Source organism: Hakea prostrata, chromosome 3 (assembly GCF_041222555.1).
Source record: "Hakea prostrata isolate BN-2017 chromosome 3, UWA_Hpros_2, whole genome shotgun sequence".
Classification (NCBI taxonomy): domain Eukaryota; kingdom Viridiplantae; phylum Streptophyta; class Magnoliopsida; order Proteales; family Proteaceae; genus Hakea; species Hakea prostrata.
In genome coordinates this window covers 19,684,256-19,707,367 of record NC_142602.1, presented here as the reverse complement: position 1 = coordinate 19,707,367, position 23,112 = coordinate 19,684,256, and the positions used below count along the sequence as shown (strand labels likewise).

At 38.5% G+C, this 23,112-nt stretch overlaps 2 protein-coding genes across 2 annotated transcripts; both read right to left on the bottom strand.

Annotated features, from left to right (window-relative positions):
- Positions 1–7,167: 7,167 nt before the first annotated feature.
- ATL3 (RING/U-box superfamily protein) lies at positions 7,168–8,815 on the bottom strand. Its single transcript, XM_089147118.1, has one exon. The coding sequence runs from the start codon at positions 8,668–8,670 to the stop codon at positions 7,642–7,644; it is 1,029 nt and encodes a 342-aa protein (XP_089003244.1). The 5' UTR covers positions 8,671–8,815; the 3' UTR covers positions 7,168–7,641.
- A 1,726-nt stretch (positions 8,816–10,541) lies between these two features.
- Positions 10,542–20,026, bottom strand: LOC149021426 (26S proteasome regulatory subunit 7-like). Its single transcript, XM_089149666.1, has 10 exons — positions 19,847–20,026; positions 17,458–17,539; positions 16,821–16,912; positions 16,632–16,709; positions 16,458–16,519; positions 13,883–14,027; positions 13,558–13,776; positions 13,230–13,411; positions 11,675–11,850; positions 10,542–11,199 (listed from the first exon to the last, which is right to left on the bottom strand). Exons 1-10 carry the CDS (start codon positions 19,928–19,930, stop codon positions 11,042–11,044), a joined length of 1,278 nt encoding a protein of 425 aa, XP_089005792.1. The 5' UTR covers positions 19,931–20,026; the 3' UTR covers positions 10,542–11,041.
- Positions 20,027–23,112: the final 3,086 nt, after the last annotated feature.

Below are 23,112 nucleotides of genomic sequence, written 5' to 3'. Positions count from 1 at the left end.
CCTCTAGTTTCAATAAATGATTAAATAAGGACAAGTTTAACAGAAACTGTTAATCTAATAAATTTGGTGACAAAAATACCCTCATTTGAAATTTTTTATTTTTTATTTTTGCTTCGTCCCACAAAGACTTCTTCTTCAGAATCAAATTTTCAAGCGAGAAGGGAAACCCTAACAGCAATAACTTTAGTTCTTATCGTTCTGAATTCAGTTCAAATCACAACCTCTCAAACCCTAAAAAACATCAAAATGGAAGTCATGAGGAACAAATTTCAAACTTCAATTCCATTCAGATCCGAGATGAAAGATTATTCGTGAGATACCATACCAGTTCTCACCACTGGTTCTATGAGAAAAAAATAAAAAACGATGGATCCACAATCCAAAAAAAGGCAAAACAAGAGCACCTGCAAAACGAAAAAAGAAAGTCAAAAGCCAAAAAAACAAAAACTGATTTTTTTCTATCAAGACTGTAGAGTAACGTCAACTATCTATCGAATCCATCTAAAATAGAAGAAAAAAAATTGAAAAACAGAAAGCCCGTAAAGAAGAAAAAAGACCATCAAACAAAGTCAGAAACCTGGGTATATTCATGTATTCAATAATCCCACAGCAAAAGAACCGATTGTCAATGCTTACCTCTGCGATTCTACAGAATGAAGCAAAAGATCCACTTCCAAGAAAAAATAGCAACTAATCCAAGCTTGAAACATGAGAAAAGTAACACTTTTGCAGACGGAGACCAACAGTAGTAGTAGCAGAGAAGAGTAAGTTTTCCTCATTTTCTTTTTTGTGGAGTCGCAGGAGGATCCAAATGTGGCTCACTCTCAGATGTTCTTCGTGGACGACGAATGTATTCCGACTGTTCAAAGGGAATTGATGACTGTTTATTATTTATTTATTTGAGTAGATTAAAATTAAAATATAAAAAAATCCAAATGACACAAGGGTATTTTTGTCACAAAATTTATTAAACTAACAGTTTCTGTTAAGTTGTCCTTAATTAATCATTTCTTGAAACCATGGGGGAGCCATATGCAAAAGGAAACTTAAATTGGACTAAAAATGACCTGGACCAAACCTCAGGGGGTCCAGATGAAAATTACCCTTATAGATTTATAGGGGGATGTGAAATGTGAAATTCGAGTTTTCACCCCTACTATAAAAACACTAAATATTTGCATATTCACAAAAATTACGTTGACAAAACAGTTTTTCATAATAAAATTTATTTTCACAAGTTCAAGTTAACCAAACCGTTAATTATAAATGGAATGAACTTCATTAAAAGAGAAACAATACTTTCATACATAAATGGGAGAGGCTCATCATTATTCTATCATGGGAGAGGCACTGTAATCTCAGATGACAACCATCGATGTACTTCCTCTGCATCTGCTCATCATTATTCTGTCGTGGCAATCAACCACACATGTACTGACCAACAAAAGCTATTGACGACATTGCTCTAAGTGTCAATTATGAACTTTCGATTGTTGGTGATGTCACACCCCACCCAACGATATCGGATCCACCCCGACAACTTGTGGTTGTGATCTATAGTCATAAGATCACAGTTACACTATCAAAAATAAATAACACACACAAACCCATAATCAAAGGCAAAAGAATATTCTATCTCAAATCTCTTAATGAAAAAAAAAAAAAAATCATGAGAGGCCTCTTCGTCTCCTTGTCCAACTGGTGAGTGATCAAGCTCTCTTCCCGACAATTGGTGCCATAAAGAAGTAGATGTCTTGGTATGGGTTACAGGAGAGGATGAGCCTCAGCCTAAGATAAGGACATTGAAGTTCTGGTTGGTGGTTGATGAGCACAAGTGGCACTTATGTACTACGCACAGGTTGGTGGCAGTTGGTGGAGGACTACCACTTACAAACTGGCGATGAAGTCCAAATCTGGTGTTTCAGAAAACCAAAGAATGGGAGGGGATGAGAAGAAGCTTTGTTTTGCAATTGATGTTCATCGTGGTAGGAGAAATAATGGCCCTAGCTGATCTGTGAATTCCATAACTTTTTTTCTCTTTTTCATGTCATTTCCATTTTGGGGCTGTGTATTTGGTAGAGATGAGACCCAGAATTTGGGATCCAATGTTATTTTGTAGTGAACCACTGTGGAAAAAATGCATAGAATAACGTCAGATTTCAGTGGCCATTGTCACTATTTCTTATTTGTTGTTGAGATTCAAACTAGTTAAAGAGTTCTGTTTTTCCAATTTTGAATGGTGGTGCAAACACATTTTTCTTCAGATTTTTTCCATTGTCAACTAATTCTATTGTGGGTTTCACATGTTATTGCTACCTCATTTAACTGCAATTCGATGAAGCAAGAAGCTGACTTTTTTAAGTTGTAGTTGTTGAAAGTTGGAACTTATTCCAGTAAAGGTAGCAATTAAATTATAAAGAATGGCAATAGTTTTTGGATTTCACTGCTGCAGAAACCTCCACTGAGAATAAAAGCATATTGCCATTGGAACCAACTGTAAGTGATCGAATAAAAATTTTGGAAGAAAAGAGAGAAGACATCGTTGCCAGATCTTAAAATCTGTCTGTTATAAGTTTTAGTAAGTGAGATTTCTCTTTAATCTGCTTGTCAGCACAAGGTTTTTGGTGCATGTAAATTTTGTTCTCTAGAGGCTGCTATAAAAAATGGTGAATGGATGAAGAGATCACTATAATTCTTTTTTCCATGCACTAGCCCCTGACATTGCTGGTGAAAGCTTGAAGCCATACATAATCCCCTTCAGAGTGCTGCTTTACAGAGGATTTTTTTCTACACTCCATTGAAGAATGTCATAAATTGCAGCAGTCAGTGGAGAATGCAGCCAGAATGTTGTTTCTGTGTACAAATAAATCACTCCTCAGGCTTCTCATATTAAAATCTGCCTGCTCCTCCTGTCAACTTGACTGTCAAGACAACAACATGCCTATAGCTGGTGGTTGTCTGTTTTCTCTTCACTATTGGCCTTGCAATGGGCAAGGTATCTTGGCAGATGAGTCTTGTTACTCAATCCTTCTGTACCTCGATGATCAGGATCATGAAATTTAACAACAAAGAGTTTCTTTGTTCTTGAGGTCTCAAAATTTTAAAAGCAAATTCACACCCAAAATACTTACCCCCCCTTTTTTTTCCGTTACTGTTGTCCTTCCGTGACTTAACTCTTTTTGTTTTTTATCCAAATGCCCTTCACCGGAAGGTCTTCTTCCTCCTCCGTTTCCTTCCCTCCCCACCTTCGGTTCCGGCATGACTAAATGAATCGGCGGCAGTTGCAAAGCTAGGGTTCATAAAGATCAAATATATTCTCTCTCCTCATTCGGTTCTCCCTCCTTCTCCGCCTTCAATTCCGGCGCCCGCACCCGATTCGCCTCCGGACTAGAAGACCATAGCCTAAAGAGTTCAAAAGGCAAAAATATTAATGGGATTTTCAATCTCACTCGATTTGGTTCGACCCAACAACCTTTCTGCACGAAAGCCACCGATTAAATCTCTCTCATTCCCTCGTGCCCCGATGTCTTGCTGTCAAATATTATGGTCGAAGGTGTTCAAGCTTGGTGGCAAAGATGGCGGAGGACATAGGCAAGGTTGATGTAGCAACATCGAGATGGTCCTGGCCTTCCATTCTTCGCTGGATTCCTACCTCATCAAACCATATTATCGCCGAGCCCTCCTTTAACCCTAACATTCTAACTTACCTTTGGTTCTCTCCATGTTGGAATTCAGATTTCTACGCTTTTGGATGATAAGTCTACCATTGAATTGAATATTGATGTTATGCTTTGAATTCTTCGTTTTGTTTTCTCAGGTATTAGGTGTTACACCTCGCATCCCGATTATTGAAACTCTAGTTTCTTGAATGTTTCCTTCTAGTTTTATGAACCCTTGCAAAATTCTGCTTTCGTAGATGAAAATTCTGCTTTCCCGATTCATCTAATCCGAGGCGGTTCGTGGGCGCGTGGTGAAGGTGGGAGGTGGCGGATACCGAGTGAGGAAGAGAATGATTTGTCTCCTTTTTTTCTCAAGTTTTAATATGGGCATTTTTGGAATTAAAAAAAAAAATAATGAGTTAACGATTTCATTAACGGAATGGACTACCATGTTTAATGCTCGGTGTGTTTTTAAACAAAAAGTGGGGTGTCAGTACTTTAAAGCCTTCATTTTGGGGTGTCTGTGCAATTTGCTCAAATTTTAATGGGTTGACCCTCCAATCTTCTATCTTCATCATGATAATTTTTCTTGGATTTCATTAAGTGGTGAGGTTCAATTAAATGGAGTAAAGTGTATCATCTCGAGCACCTATTCTTTTCCTGCCCTTCCTCTAGCTCTCTATGGAGAAAAGCCCTTGCATCCATTCGGCCTCGCTCCAAGCCTTCCTTTGGTTTTGATCGTGACTGGTCTTGGGTTTTGAGGACTCTTTCAGGTACTTCTATTTGTGACCGCATCGGTAAGCTTGTCTTTAGTGCCATAGTTCATCATCTTTGGTGGGAGCGCAATCTTAGGCGATGGACCTCAAAACCCCGCTCTCTAGACACGATTTGGCATGCCATCCAGTTTGATGTTTCTGCTAAACTGTTCAATATTCCCCACCCCCGGTTGTTGATACCCCAAGGAACAGACTCATTGTTGTATCCTAGGGTCTCAACTCCACTCTCCAGCCCCCTATTTAGTGGCTGATTCCCCCCCCCCTTTTTCCTCTTGTACCATTCTTTATTTCTTCTTCGCTCTTTCTTTTTAATATATTATTTACTCATCCAAAAAAAAAAAAAGAGAGAGAGAGAGAGAAAAGGGGTGGTCCTAGGCTAAGTAGGAACTCTAACCTATGCAAATTTAGGCTGGCTCAACTTGGAATGTATTTAGGTTGCTTAGAAATGTCTCCATATGCATGTGAAAGTCAAATCTGGCAAGTATAACTTTTATCTCCTTATGCATTCTCATCTTCTGTTAATATCTTACAAGCCTTCCTCTACTCCTTCCTTCCTTCTGTGCCCTCCAAGCATGGCTGTCTCAAGTTTCAACCTTAACCTCTCCTTTTCCAGCAGTCACTTAGTTGAACTGCTAGATCTCCCACTCCAACAATCATCTAGTATGTGATCTCCCTCCTTTTTTTGTGTATGTGCATGTGTTGAAATAAACTAGGACATCCCTCAGGAAAAAAAAAATGTAGGACCTTCATATTCAGGGCTCCTTCATCAGAAATCAGATATGCAGCATGCCCCAATTTCCTCATCATACATCACTGGTCAGAAACTGCATAATCTTTCAACTCATATTGCAGAGTACATGCTTCCACCCCTGTTCATATTTGGTCCTTGGTATTCTTTTTGGCTTTTATTCTTTTCGATCATGTGAATGTAACTCTAATTTTGAAGAACATCATGAAGTCTACCATCTGTTCATTGTCTGAATTACTGTTGGCTTAAAGATGGTGCAAGCTGTTGGCTTCATCTCTTTGTATGATATCAATCTTGGAAATTTATTTGAATTTCTTTTGTATAATTGTGTGATGATAGAATTGTGAATCTGATACCATTTAATTACTTTCAAGATAAATTTATCTGTTTTTTTGGCTTTACTTGCTATTGTCCTCCCTGATTCGTACATAGTTCTCTAGATGCTAAAAGTAGAAGCTATCACTCTTGGGAACAATGTTTTTGGTACGACCTATCTCACCAAAGCATCTATTACTCATCCATGGACGTATCTTGAGATAAAAAAGTATTAGTCTAGTCTAATACCCATAACATCCCTTTCAAAATTGGTGGAGAATGGGAAGCTTATTCCAGTCAAAAAGATTGAAGTCAATGATCATAATTTCCGTCCAACATGGAGGCAGTGTCTTGAATTTCATGAAGTAGGGAGCAAGGCATGAGAAGATCTTCAAGAAGCTACGATTTTTCTCTTTTGAGGAATGAACGGAAATCAAGATTTGATTGGATAAAGAGAGCATTCAATTTTCTTGCTGTATTTTCAGAGTCTACAAATTGGGGTTCTAACTATGCAAATGTTGTCTGTTGTTAAGAGTATTCAACATACTAAGTAGATATATTAATCCCTACAGCTGACTAAATACATATCATAGAGTGAAAATGGTCACCATCAAAATTGACTACAAACAATCTCAATCATTATTGGCAGTAATAGTTAAACGTAATAGGTTGGGGCAGAGATAAACTTATAGATTGAAAGGAACAATATTGAGGAAGGGATTGTGGAAACATTATCAAGTGTTCTGTTTTTATTTTTAAGAAAGATTAAGTTGGACAAGTAAGAAAGATCGAAAACTCTTGAGTTAATGTGGTAAATTCGCATGCAAACTTCCTCATTTAGGGAGTCAGAATAGGGGAATAAGCTGGATATATGGATCTATAGATGCTCCGAATGGATAATAAAGGGATATAATATACTTTGGCCTATAATGAGTTTCTGGTGTGATGGGACTTGCAGATACTCTGAAAAGAAAAGCTGATGTTGGTGAAGAAACATGGGCTTTACCTAAAGAGGTATGTTTCCTCTCTGTTTACATCTACAACAGTCAAGAATTCAGCATGAGTGCATGTTGAATCACTGAGTTCTCTTTTCTTGAAGCACTGATTGAGATCTCTCTATCTGGCTCTCGATGAAGCACTGAACCAACTCCTGAACCAACTCCCCATATTTACTATGTTTTCCTTTTTATTTGGTCCCAGATTATGTATTGGATGGAACCAATAATCTATAATGCATCAGGACTTTATTGGATCTGGGCTCTTGAATCCTGTAACTAAAAGAGAACTTTTTAGAGGGTATCAGAAGGTGATAGAACACTCTTGCTGGACCTGCTTGTTTGCAGCTCTGGAGGATTTGTTTCTGCTGTGTCATCTAAATTGACTTTGTAATAGATCTTGGGTTTTGGCTTTCAAAACTTAATATTTCTGGGAACAAAGGCAAGGGTTCTCTGCCTGCAGGGGGAAAGAATTCCATCTCTCACATGATACTTTATTCATTTCTTTTGGTGAAAGTTTTCCACCCCCATGGAAAGAAGGTTTTAGAAGGTTTCCTAAATACTCCCATGTATTTGAAGCATTGCCGTAATTGGATTTCTATTCACCACGGCTCAAGGAAAACAACCCCTAGCTAATTTTTTCTTTCCCAACTTGGTGAACACAATAGTAATACCGCATGACAAGGCATTTGGGAAGGGAAGATGTGCTCTTTCAAATTGTTATGCAAAAAGTTTCCAAAAAAAAATAAAAGAACAATAAAAGAATGAGCATCTACAGAGAATGAAAAATCAACATTTCCAAGTTGAGAAGTTCAGTTTTCTTCGGGCAGTTCCTGGAAGAAGCATTGAACCATTTCCTCATCTGCTGAATATGAGATTCCTGAAACTCTGGGACCTGGGTAGGGTGTTATTGAGGTATTCACATTGGAACTCCAACTGGGATTGTGTACAAGGAAGATCCAATTCTGATCAGAATGAAAGACAACATGAATATCACAGAAGTCCATTTTCCTGAACTGAATTGCCAGAAATCAGAACTGTTCCTCTTCTGATTTAACTGGCCATCAGTTGGTGACGCAAAAATTTGGAATCTTATGCGTGGTTGGCTGTTTGCTGTTGTTTGGAAGCCATTGGCTCATGGAAAACGTTCATGAATCAGAAGCTGATGCTTTCTCAGTCTGACCCTGTTCGACATCAACAATCGATCTAGGACTGCAAGGAAAGACCTTTCTCTCTTTACTCAACATCCTCTTCAGCGATCTTAGCTGCCTTGTCATCGGCGATTTGTAGTCCCCCGTCGAAGGCGAAAGTGACGAGAAACCCTCGTTCAATCGCGGTGGTATATCAATCGCCAGAGTTTCCTTCCCCTGCCTACCAATAGCAGGCGGCGCAGTAGTAGTAGTAGTAGAAGAAGAAGAAGGTCCGTCTTCTGGGCTTGAACCACTGCTGCTTACCTGATTCCGGTTCCCCCAGAACAGGGTGCTAGTGGTGAAAGGAAAGGATTCCGTCGACGAAGAGTGATCACTAGTAGTGGAGATAGGAATTCGAATTTCTTCTCGTGGCAGAGTTGAGATTGGATTGGAAGATTCAGGTACAACTGGGTTTCTACAAAGAGGGCAAGTTGAGTGGGAATGGAACCACATATCAATGCAATCGACATGAAATCCATGGTTGCAGTTGGGAAGCAAGCGAGCCTTCTCGCCATCAGAGAGCTCAGAGAGGCAAACCGCACATTCGAGTCCATCCACGAATTTATCAGAAGTGAAAACAACAAGGGGGAGAGACTGAATCACCGATGGTTTCAGACCCAATTGTTGGTTCCGGCTTCTAACCTCTCTAGGACTGGAAGCAAACACAAAGCGTCGTCGCTGACTCCCAGACTCGATTCTTCTGGCCCAGTAGCTCTTGGCGAGAAAATGAAGCATAAAGACGAACACTACCACTAAGAAGAGGACGAGAATCGATCCAACCATTATCTTCCCGCTTATGGCAACTGCTGCAGAATCGTTGAACTGGAAATTCGGATTTTCATCTGACATGCTTGCTGAATTTTGATCTAATTGCACCACTTGTTCGAACCCAATTTCTATGCTGGGCTTTCTGAAACTTTGGTACATATATAATTCGTAGAAAGTAGTTGGAACTTGGAGGGGAGAGGCTTCGTTAAGCCGTGACATTTGATCATGAAATAACGAAATAAAGAAAAGACGAAAGAGGAGAGCTGGTTACAAACGTCAGCCGCCATAAGAACATAGAACCGAAACGACTTGGAACATCAAAATCTACCAGTTGCATAATAGTCAAATAGTCAAATAGACTCAAATTGCGTTTAGTTAATTCGTGGTTTGTATTCGGAAGTTGTTGGACTTTCAGTTTCGAATCGAATTCCTTCCCCTCTCCCCGTCTTTTACACTTTTGACTGGTATCCTATCGCGACGTCTATGAATAGGGATGGGATGGGGCCATGGAGGAATGCAGACAACGAAGGAACCATCTTGGAAGTTGGAAGGGAACCCGGAGGCTTGAATTCAAACAAAACAGCGGCTGTGTCTTGCACGTCAGGAAATTCATTTGGGGCTCTCGGTCCACCTTGGACTATAAGACCCCAATGGATGGATGAGGACGGGCGGTTAAGAAAAACCAGGTTCAAGGTTTCCAACCCAACCATGCTCCACGTCTTTTAATTTAATTCACAAGTCTGTTTTTTTAAAACATGTTCGGACTCAGGGGTTGCTTCCAGAGTTGGGCCATGGCTGCTCCCTACTCCCTACTCCCAACTCCCCCTCAATATTATATATATATCGGGAGAGTCCTCTCCTCTTCGTGATGGTTCGGTCACCATACCTACTAGTTTCTTTTTTCTCTCTCTTCTTCTTCGGGTTAAAAACTCTTCACCTCTTATTTCTGAGGTTTTAGTCACTTGTCAACCTGACACAATAAGATTCCATGTTTTTTTTCTTTTAAAACCTTAAACCTCATCTGTTTGGAGTTTATTAAGGGATGAGAACCTTTAAAGGAAATTAGACATTTTATAAGGTAGGGGAATCCTCGAGAGGTTGAGGTTGGTTGGTTTAGCAAGTTCGCAATACCCAACCCCACTATACTCTCTCCCACGCAACTTTTAAAGTATCCACAATACAATGCAATACTGGCTGATACATATCTATATTTGATACAACCGATACAATATGTATCTCTAATAAATTACACTAAAATATATTAGTCAGAATAATACAATACCAACGATACGTCTCTTAAAATCACCTAACACCCGATACCGATACTTTAAACCTTGTACTTAAGTATCCCGACCCTAATGTTCAGGCAATTAAAGAATTGGAGCTGGTCACAAAGTGCTTAAATTTATAATCCTGGGAATTTTCCCTGTAGAATTGGTTTCCAATTGAAAACAGGAAGAATTTAATTAACCCCTTGTTTTGGCATTATTGGTTACCCCCGATTTGAAGTTGAATCCCAACGCTATGACCCAAAAGAAACGGGAGAAAAATAAACATCTCCTGCTTAATCTGCTTGGCGAGATCTCCATTGGAAGAGAATGGCCTTTCGATGAATGCCAGTTGCCACAATACTCTTGTCAAATGGTACGATTGTGGATGGGGTTTCTGTACATAGAAAGAAACTAAAGAGTTCAGGTGGGAGTCCAAAAATGCCAGATATTATTCAAAGTTCAGGTCCTTCACATGATATTGTGGTGTGTTGGATAATCAACATGATGTAGGCAAGGGCGAAGATTTCCATTGCTGATATTGTGGTGAGAAATGATGCAAATCTTCTCCCCCCCCCCCCCCCCCCCCCCCGCAAGCCAAAAAAATGAAAACAGCTAGCGTTGCTGAGCTAGAAGCTCTAATGACAAATGGCAACACAAGAAGCGAAGTTCATGCACGTTTTCATCTGAGTTTTTCAGTCCTCGACAAGCTAAGACATTCAACGGTTTTCTCAAATGATGTTTTGTTTTGTATGTTCTTGAAGAACTCTATTTTTTCACCATCTAGAAGAGGGAAGTGTGCCGATAAAATAGCTGATTTATTTGTCCATTAAATCAGAAGAGAATTGCAGGATGAGGAGGATAGGTTCAAGAACAAGACGACACAGGGATTTCACCGTGAGGAATTTCCTCACCACGGCTGTTGGTACTATCAATTGAAAAGGGGAAACAGAGGGTGGTCAGCACCTTCATGGGCATTAAATGAAGGAAAATTTTGGGCAGCTGGAAATGTTCCATCTCATTTCTACTGAAGTAAATCCAGTGTCAAATATTTCCTTTTTGTCAGGGAAAATCAAATATAAGAGCACAAACCACGGAATGATCCAAAACAAAGCACATAAAATCAATTTCTCCGATATTGAAAGAATTTCCAATACCAAAAACTGTGAGACGCACAGGAGAAGAGACTACCCAGGTGGGAACTCTACAGTGTTTGCAACTCCCAACAATTGGCAACAGAATCTGGAACAGCAGTGTTGAGTGAAGCAGATGACTGTCAAGGTTGGTACTATCAATTGAAAATGCACATGTTAACAGCTCCATCAATTGTACACCATATACTTGGGTGTGGCACTGAACTTCTGATAGCCCTTGATCACTTTGTTCACCGCATCTAGAAAGTCTTTCTCGGTAACTGTTTTCCTTCGTGCCCGAATGGCATACATCCCCGCCTCAGTACAGACACTCCTTATGTCAGCACCTGAAAACAAGGTTGTGAACAAATATACTCTTCTGTCAGCAAGCATTAAGGAATGTGCTATGCTAAAATGCCATTTCAACGTTCGGTATGATAAACTTTCTTTTTTTCAGAATAAGGGGAAAATCACAATTCCAAGATGGTATGGCCCTTTCTCTTTAGCTGGCCTCTGGAAGGTGAATCTTTCTAATGGAATCAATTTTTCTCTAATGGTTTAGTCGTTTAGATGACAAAGGGTTGCTTTACATAATATTAAGAGTCTAAGACAGTAGTTTATTACTATGCAAAAAAATTATAATGGTAATTGTGTTGAAACACCAATCCCCCCCCCCCCCCCCCCACAAACCAAAACACAAACACACACAAAAAAAGAAAAGGCTATGGATCAGCAATTCCACAGATTATGTAGTTAATCCGACCACATCAGCAGTATTAACGGAGGTTAAACACGAATAAAGGTCAAGTAGCATTTGCTTACCGGTAGAGTTCGGGCAAAGACGAGCAAGAAGCTCGTACCGAATATCTCTTTCACAATTCATTGTCCGAGTGTGAATCTTGAAAATCTGTGTCCTACTCTCCAAATCAGGTAGCCCAAATTCTACCTTACGATCAAGCCGACCAGGACGTAGAAGTGCTGGATCTAGGGTATCAGGTCTGAAAACATTAAACAAAGATCAACAATAAAACCAATCTGCCAACACAAAAAGGCGAAAGCAAATAAACAAGCCAAAACAAGAACAACAATGCTAACGTCCAAACACCAATCCTCTTATTTTGATAACCTTTCCTTTCCGGAAACCATGCTCAACCTATATTAAGAATCGAAAACAACCCCTTGAATAAGTAGGACTCTAGGAAGGCACACTTAAGAACACCATTACTGATGTTTTATTTTTGGCACCAACCATGTCCACGATACAAGTGCCAGAGATACTGGATCTGACAACTATCTCCCTCGGCAAATACTACGACTGCAATGCTATCAACTTTAGAGCAATTTTCAGGTATCCACAGACGCAGATTGACAATGTAACCAAAATTTTCAAACTACCATATAGAAAGCACACGTGGGCCCATTACAAAGAAAGGTGCAGTCAAAGTTTCAGGGTACAAAACTGTAGATGTACATCAAGGAACTTAATTTTATAGTATACAGTACAAAGTTGACAGTCAAGTTCTTCTAGACTGGCACCTAGTCTTGCCACGTGGAAGGATAAGCAGCGATCTTGACTGTGCAGATATCAAAGAAATAGTCTACACAGCCCATATAAAATTCTAGACTCATTCAATCATAACCCTAGCATTTATTTACGTATATAATATTTATTACTCCACTTCTTCAGCGGATTTCTATATTATTTACCCCTTGGCCAACTCCACTTGGACTGAAATTTAACATGACAGATTGACATATTCAGTTATACTCAATCTGCCACCTGGCAAATATTTGTGACAGCCTAGAGTACCCTAACATGCTTTTCAAACCCCCTTTCCTTTCATTGCAATATCTATGCATTATATCTATGCATTGCCTTCACCATGAAAAGCATCGCGCCCGCCAGTAATGGCCATGTTTAATCCAGAGCTCATGGAGTGAAACCTAGCATACATGTTGACCCCCCCCCCAAGATCCTTTCGCACACCTTTCTAGTTTCAGCCCAATCCAAACCCAAATGGCAAAACATAGTATCAAAAATTACAATGGAACAACACTGAAGAGCACGGACATCATGGGTGAATTTTTTATACATATTAGAGGATACATTGATCTTGGCCTGAAATTTTATGTGGTGAACCCACATCATTCCCAAAACATCCAATTATCAGAATTCTATGTCGCCGTCTTACACATATTAAAAGCATGGCATGATGATCAACTCTAGGAGGGATACATGTGGTGAAACCACATCATTCCCAAAACATCCAATTATCAGAATTCTATGTCACTGTCTCACACATATTAAAAGCATGGCATGATGATCAACTCTAGGAGGGTTATACATGAGGAATAGAAGTATAAATAGACTTAAGACCTGTTTGTCGCCATTAGAACTTTGATGTTCCCTCGAGCATCAAATCCATCAAGCTGATTCACAATTTCAAGCATGGTCCTCTGAACTTCATTGTCTCCACCCACACCATCATCAAAACGTGCACCTCCAATGGCATCAACTTCATCAAAGAAGACGATACATGCCTTCTTTGAACGGGCCATCTATTAAAATGTTTCTTAAATATGTTAGGCAATACTTAAGAACCAATAAGGAATGAAACTGCAGAAATTTCTGTTCAGGAAAGAATAACCACAAAGTAAGAGAGAAATGTGAACTGCAAATAGTGAAATATCCAACAGTTCATCACCTGGAAAAGCTCTCGAACCATGCGAGCCCCCTCACCAACGTATTTCTGGACAAGCTCGCTACCAATTACACGGATGAAGCAAGCATCAGTTCTATTTGCTACAGCTCGAGCCAGAAGTGTTTTACCTGTCCCAGGAGGACCGTAACAAAGAACACCTTTAGGAGGATCAATGCCAAGTTTCACAAATTTCTCTGGATGAAGCATTGGCAGTTCCACAACCTTAAGAAAAAAATTCAGATGAAGCTCAAAATGAGTGTCAGAGTAGAACCCTCAACAGCTATAGGATCTTGGCATACTAGAAATAAAACTTGGAATTATTACATACTTCTCGCATCTTTTCAATCTGCTCCTTGCATCCACCAACATCATTGTATGTAACATCCGGTTTCTCTTCCACTGTCATCATAGTTACACTAGGATCAATCTTTGGAGGCAAGGGAATCTGAATCTGATATTTATTTCGATCAACACTGCAAAAACAGAAAGAGCCAATAAGAAAGCGAAGAAGAGGAAAGAATTTCGGTCCGCCTACAACCACAAAACTCACAAACCTTAATCACTAGATGCAGAGAGCAGTAGCATAAAAAGCCTAACATTATGCATGCAAGAAAACCGGGCCATGAAAAAAAGGGGGAAAAATTGCAAAGCAACTAATTCTTAACAGAAGCACCATATGATAACGATACTTTAGCTGTCAACAGAAAATCTCACTCAATATCAAGTTTTGGAATTAATGACTTTTTATAGTATACCAGATTCAGTTCATTCTATATAAATTATGCTTTACGATGTCTTCATGACACAACAAGAAGAAGAGGCCTTGTCCCAAATAGATAGGGTCAACTACATGGATTATTACCTTCCAAACAGCACTGTTTGCGGCCATACTAGATTGTTGGGGAACGATCTAGCATAGCGTTTATCATATAATGTTGAATCCATGTAAACGGGTTTGATTAAGTCTTTTCCGGTGCTAGCTACGAACCTGACGCACCACCTTCCTCCTTTACCAGACTTGGGATTACAATGTCTGCATGACTAATTCCCTAAAACCTAAAACTTTGCCAAACCCTATGAAAATTCTCTTCTTCCCCCCCCCCCCTCTCTCTCTCTCTCTAGGCAGCTTTGAGGGATTTAAAGGAGAGATGAGAATGCTTTAGATGGAGGACCTCTACCTAAGCAAGGAAACTGGGGAAAAAAACAAAATCTGAAGAGTGAAATCATTCTACTCTTCGTTGCAAGCCCAATCATACAATTTGTACATGTTGAATTATACATGGTCAATTACCATGGACTTAACAATTAGCTCATAACACTGTGTGTGACCATAATATTGAACCTAACAATTAACTCATACCACTGTGTACTGTGTATATTGAACCTAACAATTAACTCATACCACTGTGATCATTATATCGTGAAGGCATCTGCCGGCAACACACCGACTGCATCTTCATCTGGAGTTTCTGCATTAAATTCTGTCTAGAGATGATTACAATCATTTATTGGAATTTCTTCAGAATCTTCAAACATCCATGATGCTTTTCCAACCACAAACCACTCAGTCCCACATAGGCACATCAGCTTTCCTTACATCCACATCTTCTACTCCATGGATCAGTGACTCTAATGCCTCTACCTACATGACTGGTAAGTCAGAATTATTTTTCTCACTACCAAAATATTTTCTTTGCCAACATAACTTTAGGGCCGTCCCCTTCATTCTATCCCGACCTCTGCCCAGGCTGGCTTTTTGGGAAGGCCATCTGATCTGGAACTCAGGAACAAGCCATAAGGGATTTCTAGAGCATTAAACTGCATCTTCAGGTACATATATTGGTGATTCCTATTGCCACTCTTTACCTACCTCAGTACTGCTAATGTGTCATCTACCTATGTCACTGGTTGTGGTACAATTTTCCCTATTACATCTGTCCTCCATGTATCAGTCACTATTAAGCTTGCAGTTACTATTGTCAATTTACAAAATCTCTAAATTATTTTGACACATTTAATCCTTCTTGTTGTGCCTTTCATGACCTTCCAACAAGGATGACAAATTGGTGGTAAGATTGAGGGTAGTCGTCCACTTCTGCTACTAATATCTACTAGTGCACTCTCTCATATCCAATGGCACTTCCGCTTAGGGCATTTATCCCCACCCAAACTTCACCCTGTGGTAGGTTGCAAATCAGTCTCACCTTGAGTGTATAAGCCACCCTTTCCCACTCACAGTTTGTCCAGAAGTCAATCTTCATTTTCCTTGGTTCTCCTAAATCTGGGGCCTCTGTCGTGTCAAAAAAAAGTATTTCTAACTTCTGTCATATTTCTGGTGATAATACCCCTAAACTTCCGTGCATCTGTTGAAAGATCGCTCTATAGAAACTATCTCCTTTAAGCTGCTGCACATTGGATACTTGGGCAGAACAGAAAACTGGCTAGAGCTGTGGACCTAAACATGCATTGCATCCCAAACCCAAACATGAGCCTGCCTAGACGCCAAATCAAGGGTCTGGTACTGCATCAACAGCACATGAATATCCCATCTACAAGCAACCTTAAGGTGCAAACTCCTTCTGGTAGATGTTTTAGCTTGAGATGAGATAGGGAGGGATCACATACATAGGTTCACACACAATTGTGCAATGAGAACAATTTTGTGGATATTCAGCACTAAATTCCATAAACTTATACAGTTATGTTGGCATCTTTGTGAACTGTTTTGTTGCATCCTTGAAGCCCAGGTTGAATGGTTTTGTGGACACTACAGTATGCCCCTATGTATGGATCTTATGGTCAATTAAACAATTAGATTTAATGTACTCATTGAAGGATTTTTTTTTTAATTTATTTCATGAAAGCACAGAGAGGAGAGAGAGAGAGAGAGAGAGAGAGAGTACCCCACACGCATGCCTTCTTCTATGTCAGTGGGAGAAACTTTGTCACCGAGCCCAACAACAAACTGCATTAACAAAAAAATAATAATAATAATTTCATACCCCAGTCCCAAGGGGGACCCACCAGATTTATGACAAAATTTTCAAATATAATAATTTCAACTGACAAACAGTTACCTTGGCAATTTGTTTAACATTTATAACATACTTTGCATCTTCAGAGTTCTGATTAATTATTTTTGTGCACCTTGCAACCTATTTCGGTAAGTCATCGTTTCAGAAGAGAACATAGAAGAAAAAAAATATATGGCCGTTGATTGAAACAACAAATAGACGTCAAAGACAAAAGTACATAAGGACATATACTTGTAGAGGTTGCTCTTCCTGCATCATCTGTTTATCAGAAACAAGATCCCATTGGCTGGGTGCAGCTAGACCAGTATCTGACTCTTTAATACCTGTAATTTTTAACAGATGCAAAACAGCCAAAGTTTCAAAACATAGAAGAGAGATCTATGCGTTCAAAGTCTATAAAAACCAAAGGTATGCCATGACAGAAAGGAAAGAAGAGTAAGAATACAGAATCCATTAGAAACTAATTTAATTATGTAAATAGGAAGTCCACACCACTCTTGCATTCCCCTCAATGGACATTTTTGGCCAACATATCTTGCATATCTAGCATTTTTATCTACTAGGATCTCCTTTTCATGTTAGAGACACTGAAATAGGAATAAAATATGTGCAAACTCTAATTAAACTATGATATTCAGCTTCAATATAGAAAATATAATCTAACACCGAGCAACTATGCATCTAGTCTACTGAGTAAATGTAACTATTTCAGATTTTTGTCAAGGTGCAATAAGCAATGGAATCTAATACCATGCAACTATGCATCTAGTCAACTGAGTAAATGTAACTGTTTCAGATTTTTGTCAAGGTGCAGTAAGCATGACATTGGTTTTTTCCACCCTTCTTGCAGCAGGGACAAGTAACATACCACACAAGTCATTAACCTTCTTAGCCATCTCTTTAATTTCCTTCTCCACCTGTTTTATGCTATTGGAATATGGTCCAAGACCCTGCAATTGAAACATACAACAAATTAAAAGATATGAAGTGGGATTAATAACCAATTCAAACATCAAAACCCTAGCGCCCAAAGCAGAGTTTTTTTTTTCCTGATTATTTATCAATCCATTTGAGCTTTAATCTTATTTTCTGAGAGATGGGGCTATTTAGCCTCAAAATTATGAGTAAAACAGTTTTGGAACTTTGGCTGGCTTTAATTTATTACTAAATTTAGTTAATCAGAGAACAACGGAGCCTGATTCTTTCTTCAAATTTCTTTTTTTTGGATCCATGTTGTATATTTTGATAGGAAACTAGATTTTAATCTTATTCAATTTAGGTACTCAAAAAATCGTGATCAATAAAAGATAGTTAAATTACATCATTGAGGTGAATTATGAGAATATATAAAAGCTCCATGTTTCTGCATCTTTCAGAATTCTCCACTTCCTCCTCCAAAAGCTACCACTAATTTTGTTTTTCTCAGATCCGGTATGTTTATTCAATACACCAGTACACTCCTCCAAGAAAAAAAAATGGAGCAGGAAAATGCATGAAAGGCCTTCTTTGTCCCTCACAGTCCCTGCAAAGCACCTCAAAGTGATTGCCAGATTGAAGTTTTTGTTTAATTGTAAATATTGTGTTGACTACTTTGGTTTGCTCAAGAGACATAATTCTTTTGTGTTGTAGATCAATTCATTAACCAACTTCTGCAACACAAAAGAATTATGTCTCCAATGCCAAGCAAGGAAGTCAACAAAATACTCAAGATTAAACAAAAACTTCAATCTGGCACTCTGCAAGAACTTCGGAAAAAGAAAGCAAATTTGTAGCCAAAGTTTCTGGTTAAACCAATTATTCAGGTGTAAATTCGAACTACTACTGGTTCACTGATTCAGTCCAACATAAGGTTAACTAGAAGTTATAGAAGCAATAGCAAGGCTCAAAAAGCCTCACAATCTAGTTGGAGAAAAATTGTGTTCTGACTTCTACAGATTTGCTATGGTAAAGTTCTGCTGTTGGTTGGGGGTGATTCTCAGGTGATATTTGTTTCCTCTCTTTCTCATTCAATTTTTTTCCCGCCATCAGCTTTTAAGGAGGTAAGAGTGCACCATCATTCATCAATTTCTGGTTGTTTGATTCAAACAAGCATTCAGGGTTTCTGGTCTTGGTTCTTACTTACTGCTTCCAGGCCCCTAGAAAAGCTTATTCACTTTACATCTTCTGACACCATATCTGCCTCTCTTGCTCTATTTTTGATATTCCTACTTACAGTAGGAAGTCCTTGATACCAGAGTATAGCAAAATATTGCCCTGAAATTATGGTACATCTCATATTTGTTCAGCAAATTGACTATTATGATTCTCAGTTGATCCGTTATTGACCATTCTCCAATTCTGGTTCTGCAGCTCTATTTGAGGTAGTCTATTATCAACATGTATCTGTCGAATCCTAACATCCACACAGTGTATTGTCCTAAGTTTTTAAGACCTGGTTCCATTTGATATCACCCTGAACCATGAATTTTATCTAGTAAGGTTGCTGGTTTTTGACACTTAACTTTACATGATTCCAAAGTCCAAACCGCAGTATAAGAGAGAGGGGTGTTGGCACGATGATTTTATCTAACCCTCAGGTTTTAAAAATAAAGGATACAGAAACATATAAAAAGCCCAGAAGATAAATCACTAAAATGCAACTTAAAGATATATAAGAATCATCATTTGCAGGCAGTATCACATATGAATAACTAAGTCAATAAATTGTCCATGCATCCTTTCCCAAAAGGATATCAAACGAAATTTCCATACTTCAGAGGAAGTATCGATCAGAATCACAAATAAACGGAAAAATAGATGCTCTACACAGCAACTTCAAACCTGACATGTCTGTTTCCACAATGAACTGAGCTCTAAACACCTCCTATACTACTGAATCAACTGATTTAAGCATTGTAACACCTACCAAAGGTAACATTCCGTCATAAATTTTACATCGATAACTAAAACGAGCAGCCAATACTAAAAGAAGCCTAGTATAGCAGGGGCAACTTCTGTGCAAAAGAATTTTTGTTGGGTGCTGAACATATCAAGCCCTAAATCGACATATGAGGAGAAAATTATCCATCAACCTAAATTTTAGGGATCCTACAAACTAGTGGATGTTCGAGTACAAGAAACCTCACAAACTCACGTCCAACTACCAAAAAAATCACAAAATCCAATAAATCTGACAAAAAAAAAAAAAAAGAGCAAGTTAAACGTTACAGAGAGTCAACAGATAAAGAGATTTTATGCTTTTCACGGAGAAAACGCACGTAAGTTTTAAGAAGAGCAATATCGTCTTCATCAAGAGGCCGTGGATTCTTCTCATTGATTTCTTCTTCAGGTTCCGGCGCCATTGTCCAGATTCTTCTCCTTCGAAGCTTTCGTTTTTTGGTAGACGAAGATTTCTTTCGCAAAAGAGCGAGATGACCAAGAGGTCCTTTCAGCTTAGATTTATTGTGTGGAATTTTTCATTGCGTGGAGGGTAGGAAAGCTCAAAGCTGTAACTTCCGACGAAAAGACCATACTACCCCGGCTGGTTGATGCCCTTGAACATGCTGCTGCTGTTGGCCCAGTTAGAGTTGGGTCCACTATTCCAACAAGTCGTACTTCAATGTTGTGCAATTAATGGACGCACCGAATAGCATAGGGCGACGGCGATGATCGAAACTAGTGGTTGAGATATATCTTTTTTCGTTACCGTTTTGTTATAGGTCAAAAGGTCAAAAAAAGAAGGAAACCACTGGTCAGGATTCGACTAGACAACTCATTTCATTTCGATCCTCATTGTTGACTACACCTGTGCCACGCATTATTTGCACATTGAAGCAATTCACCTATCTTGATTGTGCTCCCTCACATTCCTCCATCACACATTTAGAATGGAGACCACAAATGTTCAGAAGTAGGCCCTCTAATAAATGTGTAATAATTGATGCCCTTGAACGTTAGCCCAACTATAGTTAGAATCCACAATCCCAATCGTGCTCCCTCACATTCCTCTATCACATTGATAATCGGGACCACAAATTTCCAGAAGTGGACCCCTTCCTAAATGTATAATGAAGCGGTGTGAGAGACACCTAATTGATGGCATACAAATCATGCAGACATATTTACATTACTAGACTGAAAAATAAAGCTTTGAGTAAATGTGAGTCATCCAAGTGAGTGGAAAACTTCTTACCTAGTCAAAAACAAAATCAAACAATCTAGTCATCTAAAGTAAAAATAGAAACATTAAGGACCTATTTGATTATTCACCAATTGTTTTGCTTCGAGAAACATCAAAATCAATTTTGAGTGTTTTTGGAAGTAGAAACACTTTTATAAGCGTTCGATGAAACTTATTTTGGAAGCAAAAACAGTATCTCAGGAGTTCTATTGCAATAGCCAAAGATAAATAAGATGAAGCATAGGGAGCTTTTTTCGCAAAGACAAAGGCTAGGGTTTTGCCTATGATGGAAAAGATGAAATTTGGTCCAGATAAAGAAGAACAACCACATCATTTGGCTTGAAGAACTAATTAATGGAAGGGTTCTATCAAAATATATGAAGGTTTTAGCAAAGTTCTTATATTTAAGATGCCAAATTCCATGATTACCCCTCTATAAAACTGTTTGACTTAAATCCAATCTCCCCTAGTTTTAGCTTCAAAAAACAGACTCAACAACAATTTCCATCAAAAGTGTTTCTTGAAGTAGAAATATTTATGTTGCAAAAATCAAACAAAAAAAAAATCAAATAGTTTTCCGTCAATATTTTTGTTTTTCAAAGCAAGAAATATCAAAAACTAGTTTCATTTAAATATCAAATGGATCCTAAATTGTTCTACATGGGTTAAGTAAAAAGATACATTCATGAATCTCGTGATTTCAGTAGTTTGTGAGAGATGAAACCCTAAATCACTGGCTTTTCGCTTAATAACAACCATGAAACCTCCTCCTTTCTTTCCAAGCATCAAAACGGGATGATGTACTTCTACCCAAAAAAAAAAGGAGGACAATTTGACAATGTATGCAAATGATACAAGAGGAATGCATAATTACTTAATTATTATGACGAAACAAAGGCGAAGGTTCGGCTTGCGTGTGTGCTAAATGATAAGCATGCATTTATCATTATTTATTTGATTTAATTCCCCATACTTATTTAATTAAAGAGAGCTAATTGAGTATTTTTGTGTATTTTTCCAGAATAGGGAGATTTTGGATATTAGAGATAATATGGAGTAAAGTTGGCAAATATATTAGATATTGATGGATTTTAAATCATGACATTCAATCTTGCAGCTCAAGATATCATGAAAAGTGATATCTTAGCTAAATTGGAAATAGGTGGAGGTCTAAGGAACAAAATTGGTAATAAATCTGAAAATCGGGTCCTAGAGGAATTTGTTCTCTTATGAGCTTGGATTTCAATGATTCAAGATGATATGGGACGTTTGAAAATATCTACAACTTTCCAGTTTTGTTTTTTCCAAATTCTGAAAGAATCACTAAATCGACAGTAAAGAGAGGGAATTCATTATGTGCGGGAGACATTAAATACCGAATTTAATGCCCTAACACTAAGAAGAAGACCACATATCTCTCTCTCTCTCTCTATTCGATATCATCTTTATTTTTCTTATGTATTTATGGCCATGAACATGCTTATTCATTAATTTGATTGTTCTATCTCTTCTAGCTAATTGTGACTGAGTTGGCCAAAGATGTTCTAACTCCTTTTTCAAGGAATGCCAAGCAGATTAGTTTGAGTGTCAGAGTTATTGGCTAGTCAAAAGCATTGGGGGATTCCAAAGATAGCACATACATAGGTTAAGTTTTTGCATTAATTAATAGATTTAGTTTAAATTTAGTTTGTTGAATTTAATCTCGAAGAGAACCCCATACGGCTAAGCTGCTAGATTACTAAGATTGGTTAGCGAACACTAAACAACAGTTCATGACCCTAGTTCTATATTGGCACTTCAAATGTGATACATTTCGCTAAGATCCCCGACAAACGTCTAAAACAATGGTTTGATAAACACAGTAAATCGATTTAATGCATACCGTTGATCAAATTAAGATATGATATTTTCTTAACAAAAAATATATGTTGTCAAGTTGTTGGAGAAAGGAACTAGGATGTGGTGAGAGGCTAGCACTGGTTCAAAGGCTAATGGCTTTTGGCTACAAGAGGCTACAAACGCTTGTGCCCTAGTTCATACGATTGCCCATTAGGCAGTCTAAAAAATGGTTTGATAAACAAGTATATTTGATCAAATTAAGATATGATCTTTTCTCAAAAGCGAGTTGCAGAGAAAAACCAGGAGGAGACTAGAGGTAGCTAATGGCTTTGGCTCAAGAGGCTCAGTGCTTGTGCCAAGCATTAGGCATCGACAGCTTTGTCTTGTGCCTGAAATCAGTAATTTTTTTTGTTTGTTCAAAAGCCCAAGCAAGGAAGCAAGGAAGGGAGGATAGCAAATGTCCACCAACCACTCAGTGAAACACGACAAATCTATTGCGCTCGAAAACGATAAGAGCCTTCCGAA

Excerpts from the sequence above, each read along its gene's own strand:
- ATL3 (XM_089147118.1), bottom strand. The coding sequence starts at position 8,670 with ATGTCACGGCTTAACGAAGCCTCTCCCCTCCAAGTTCCAACTACTTTC.
- LOC149021426 (XM_089149666.1), bottom strand. The coding sequence starts at position 19,930 with ATGGCGCCGGAACCTGAAGAAGAAATCAATGAGAAGAATCCACGGCCT. Across the intron at positions 16,520-16,631 it reads ATGTTAAACAAATTGCCAAG|TTTGTTGTTGGGCTCGGTGA; the intron begins GTAACTGTTTGT and ends TTGTTAATGCAG. Across the intron at positions 14,028-16,457 it reads GAAGAAGGCATGCGTGTGGG|TGTTGATCGAAATAAATATC; the intron begins GTACTCTCTCTC and ends CTGTTTTTGCAG.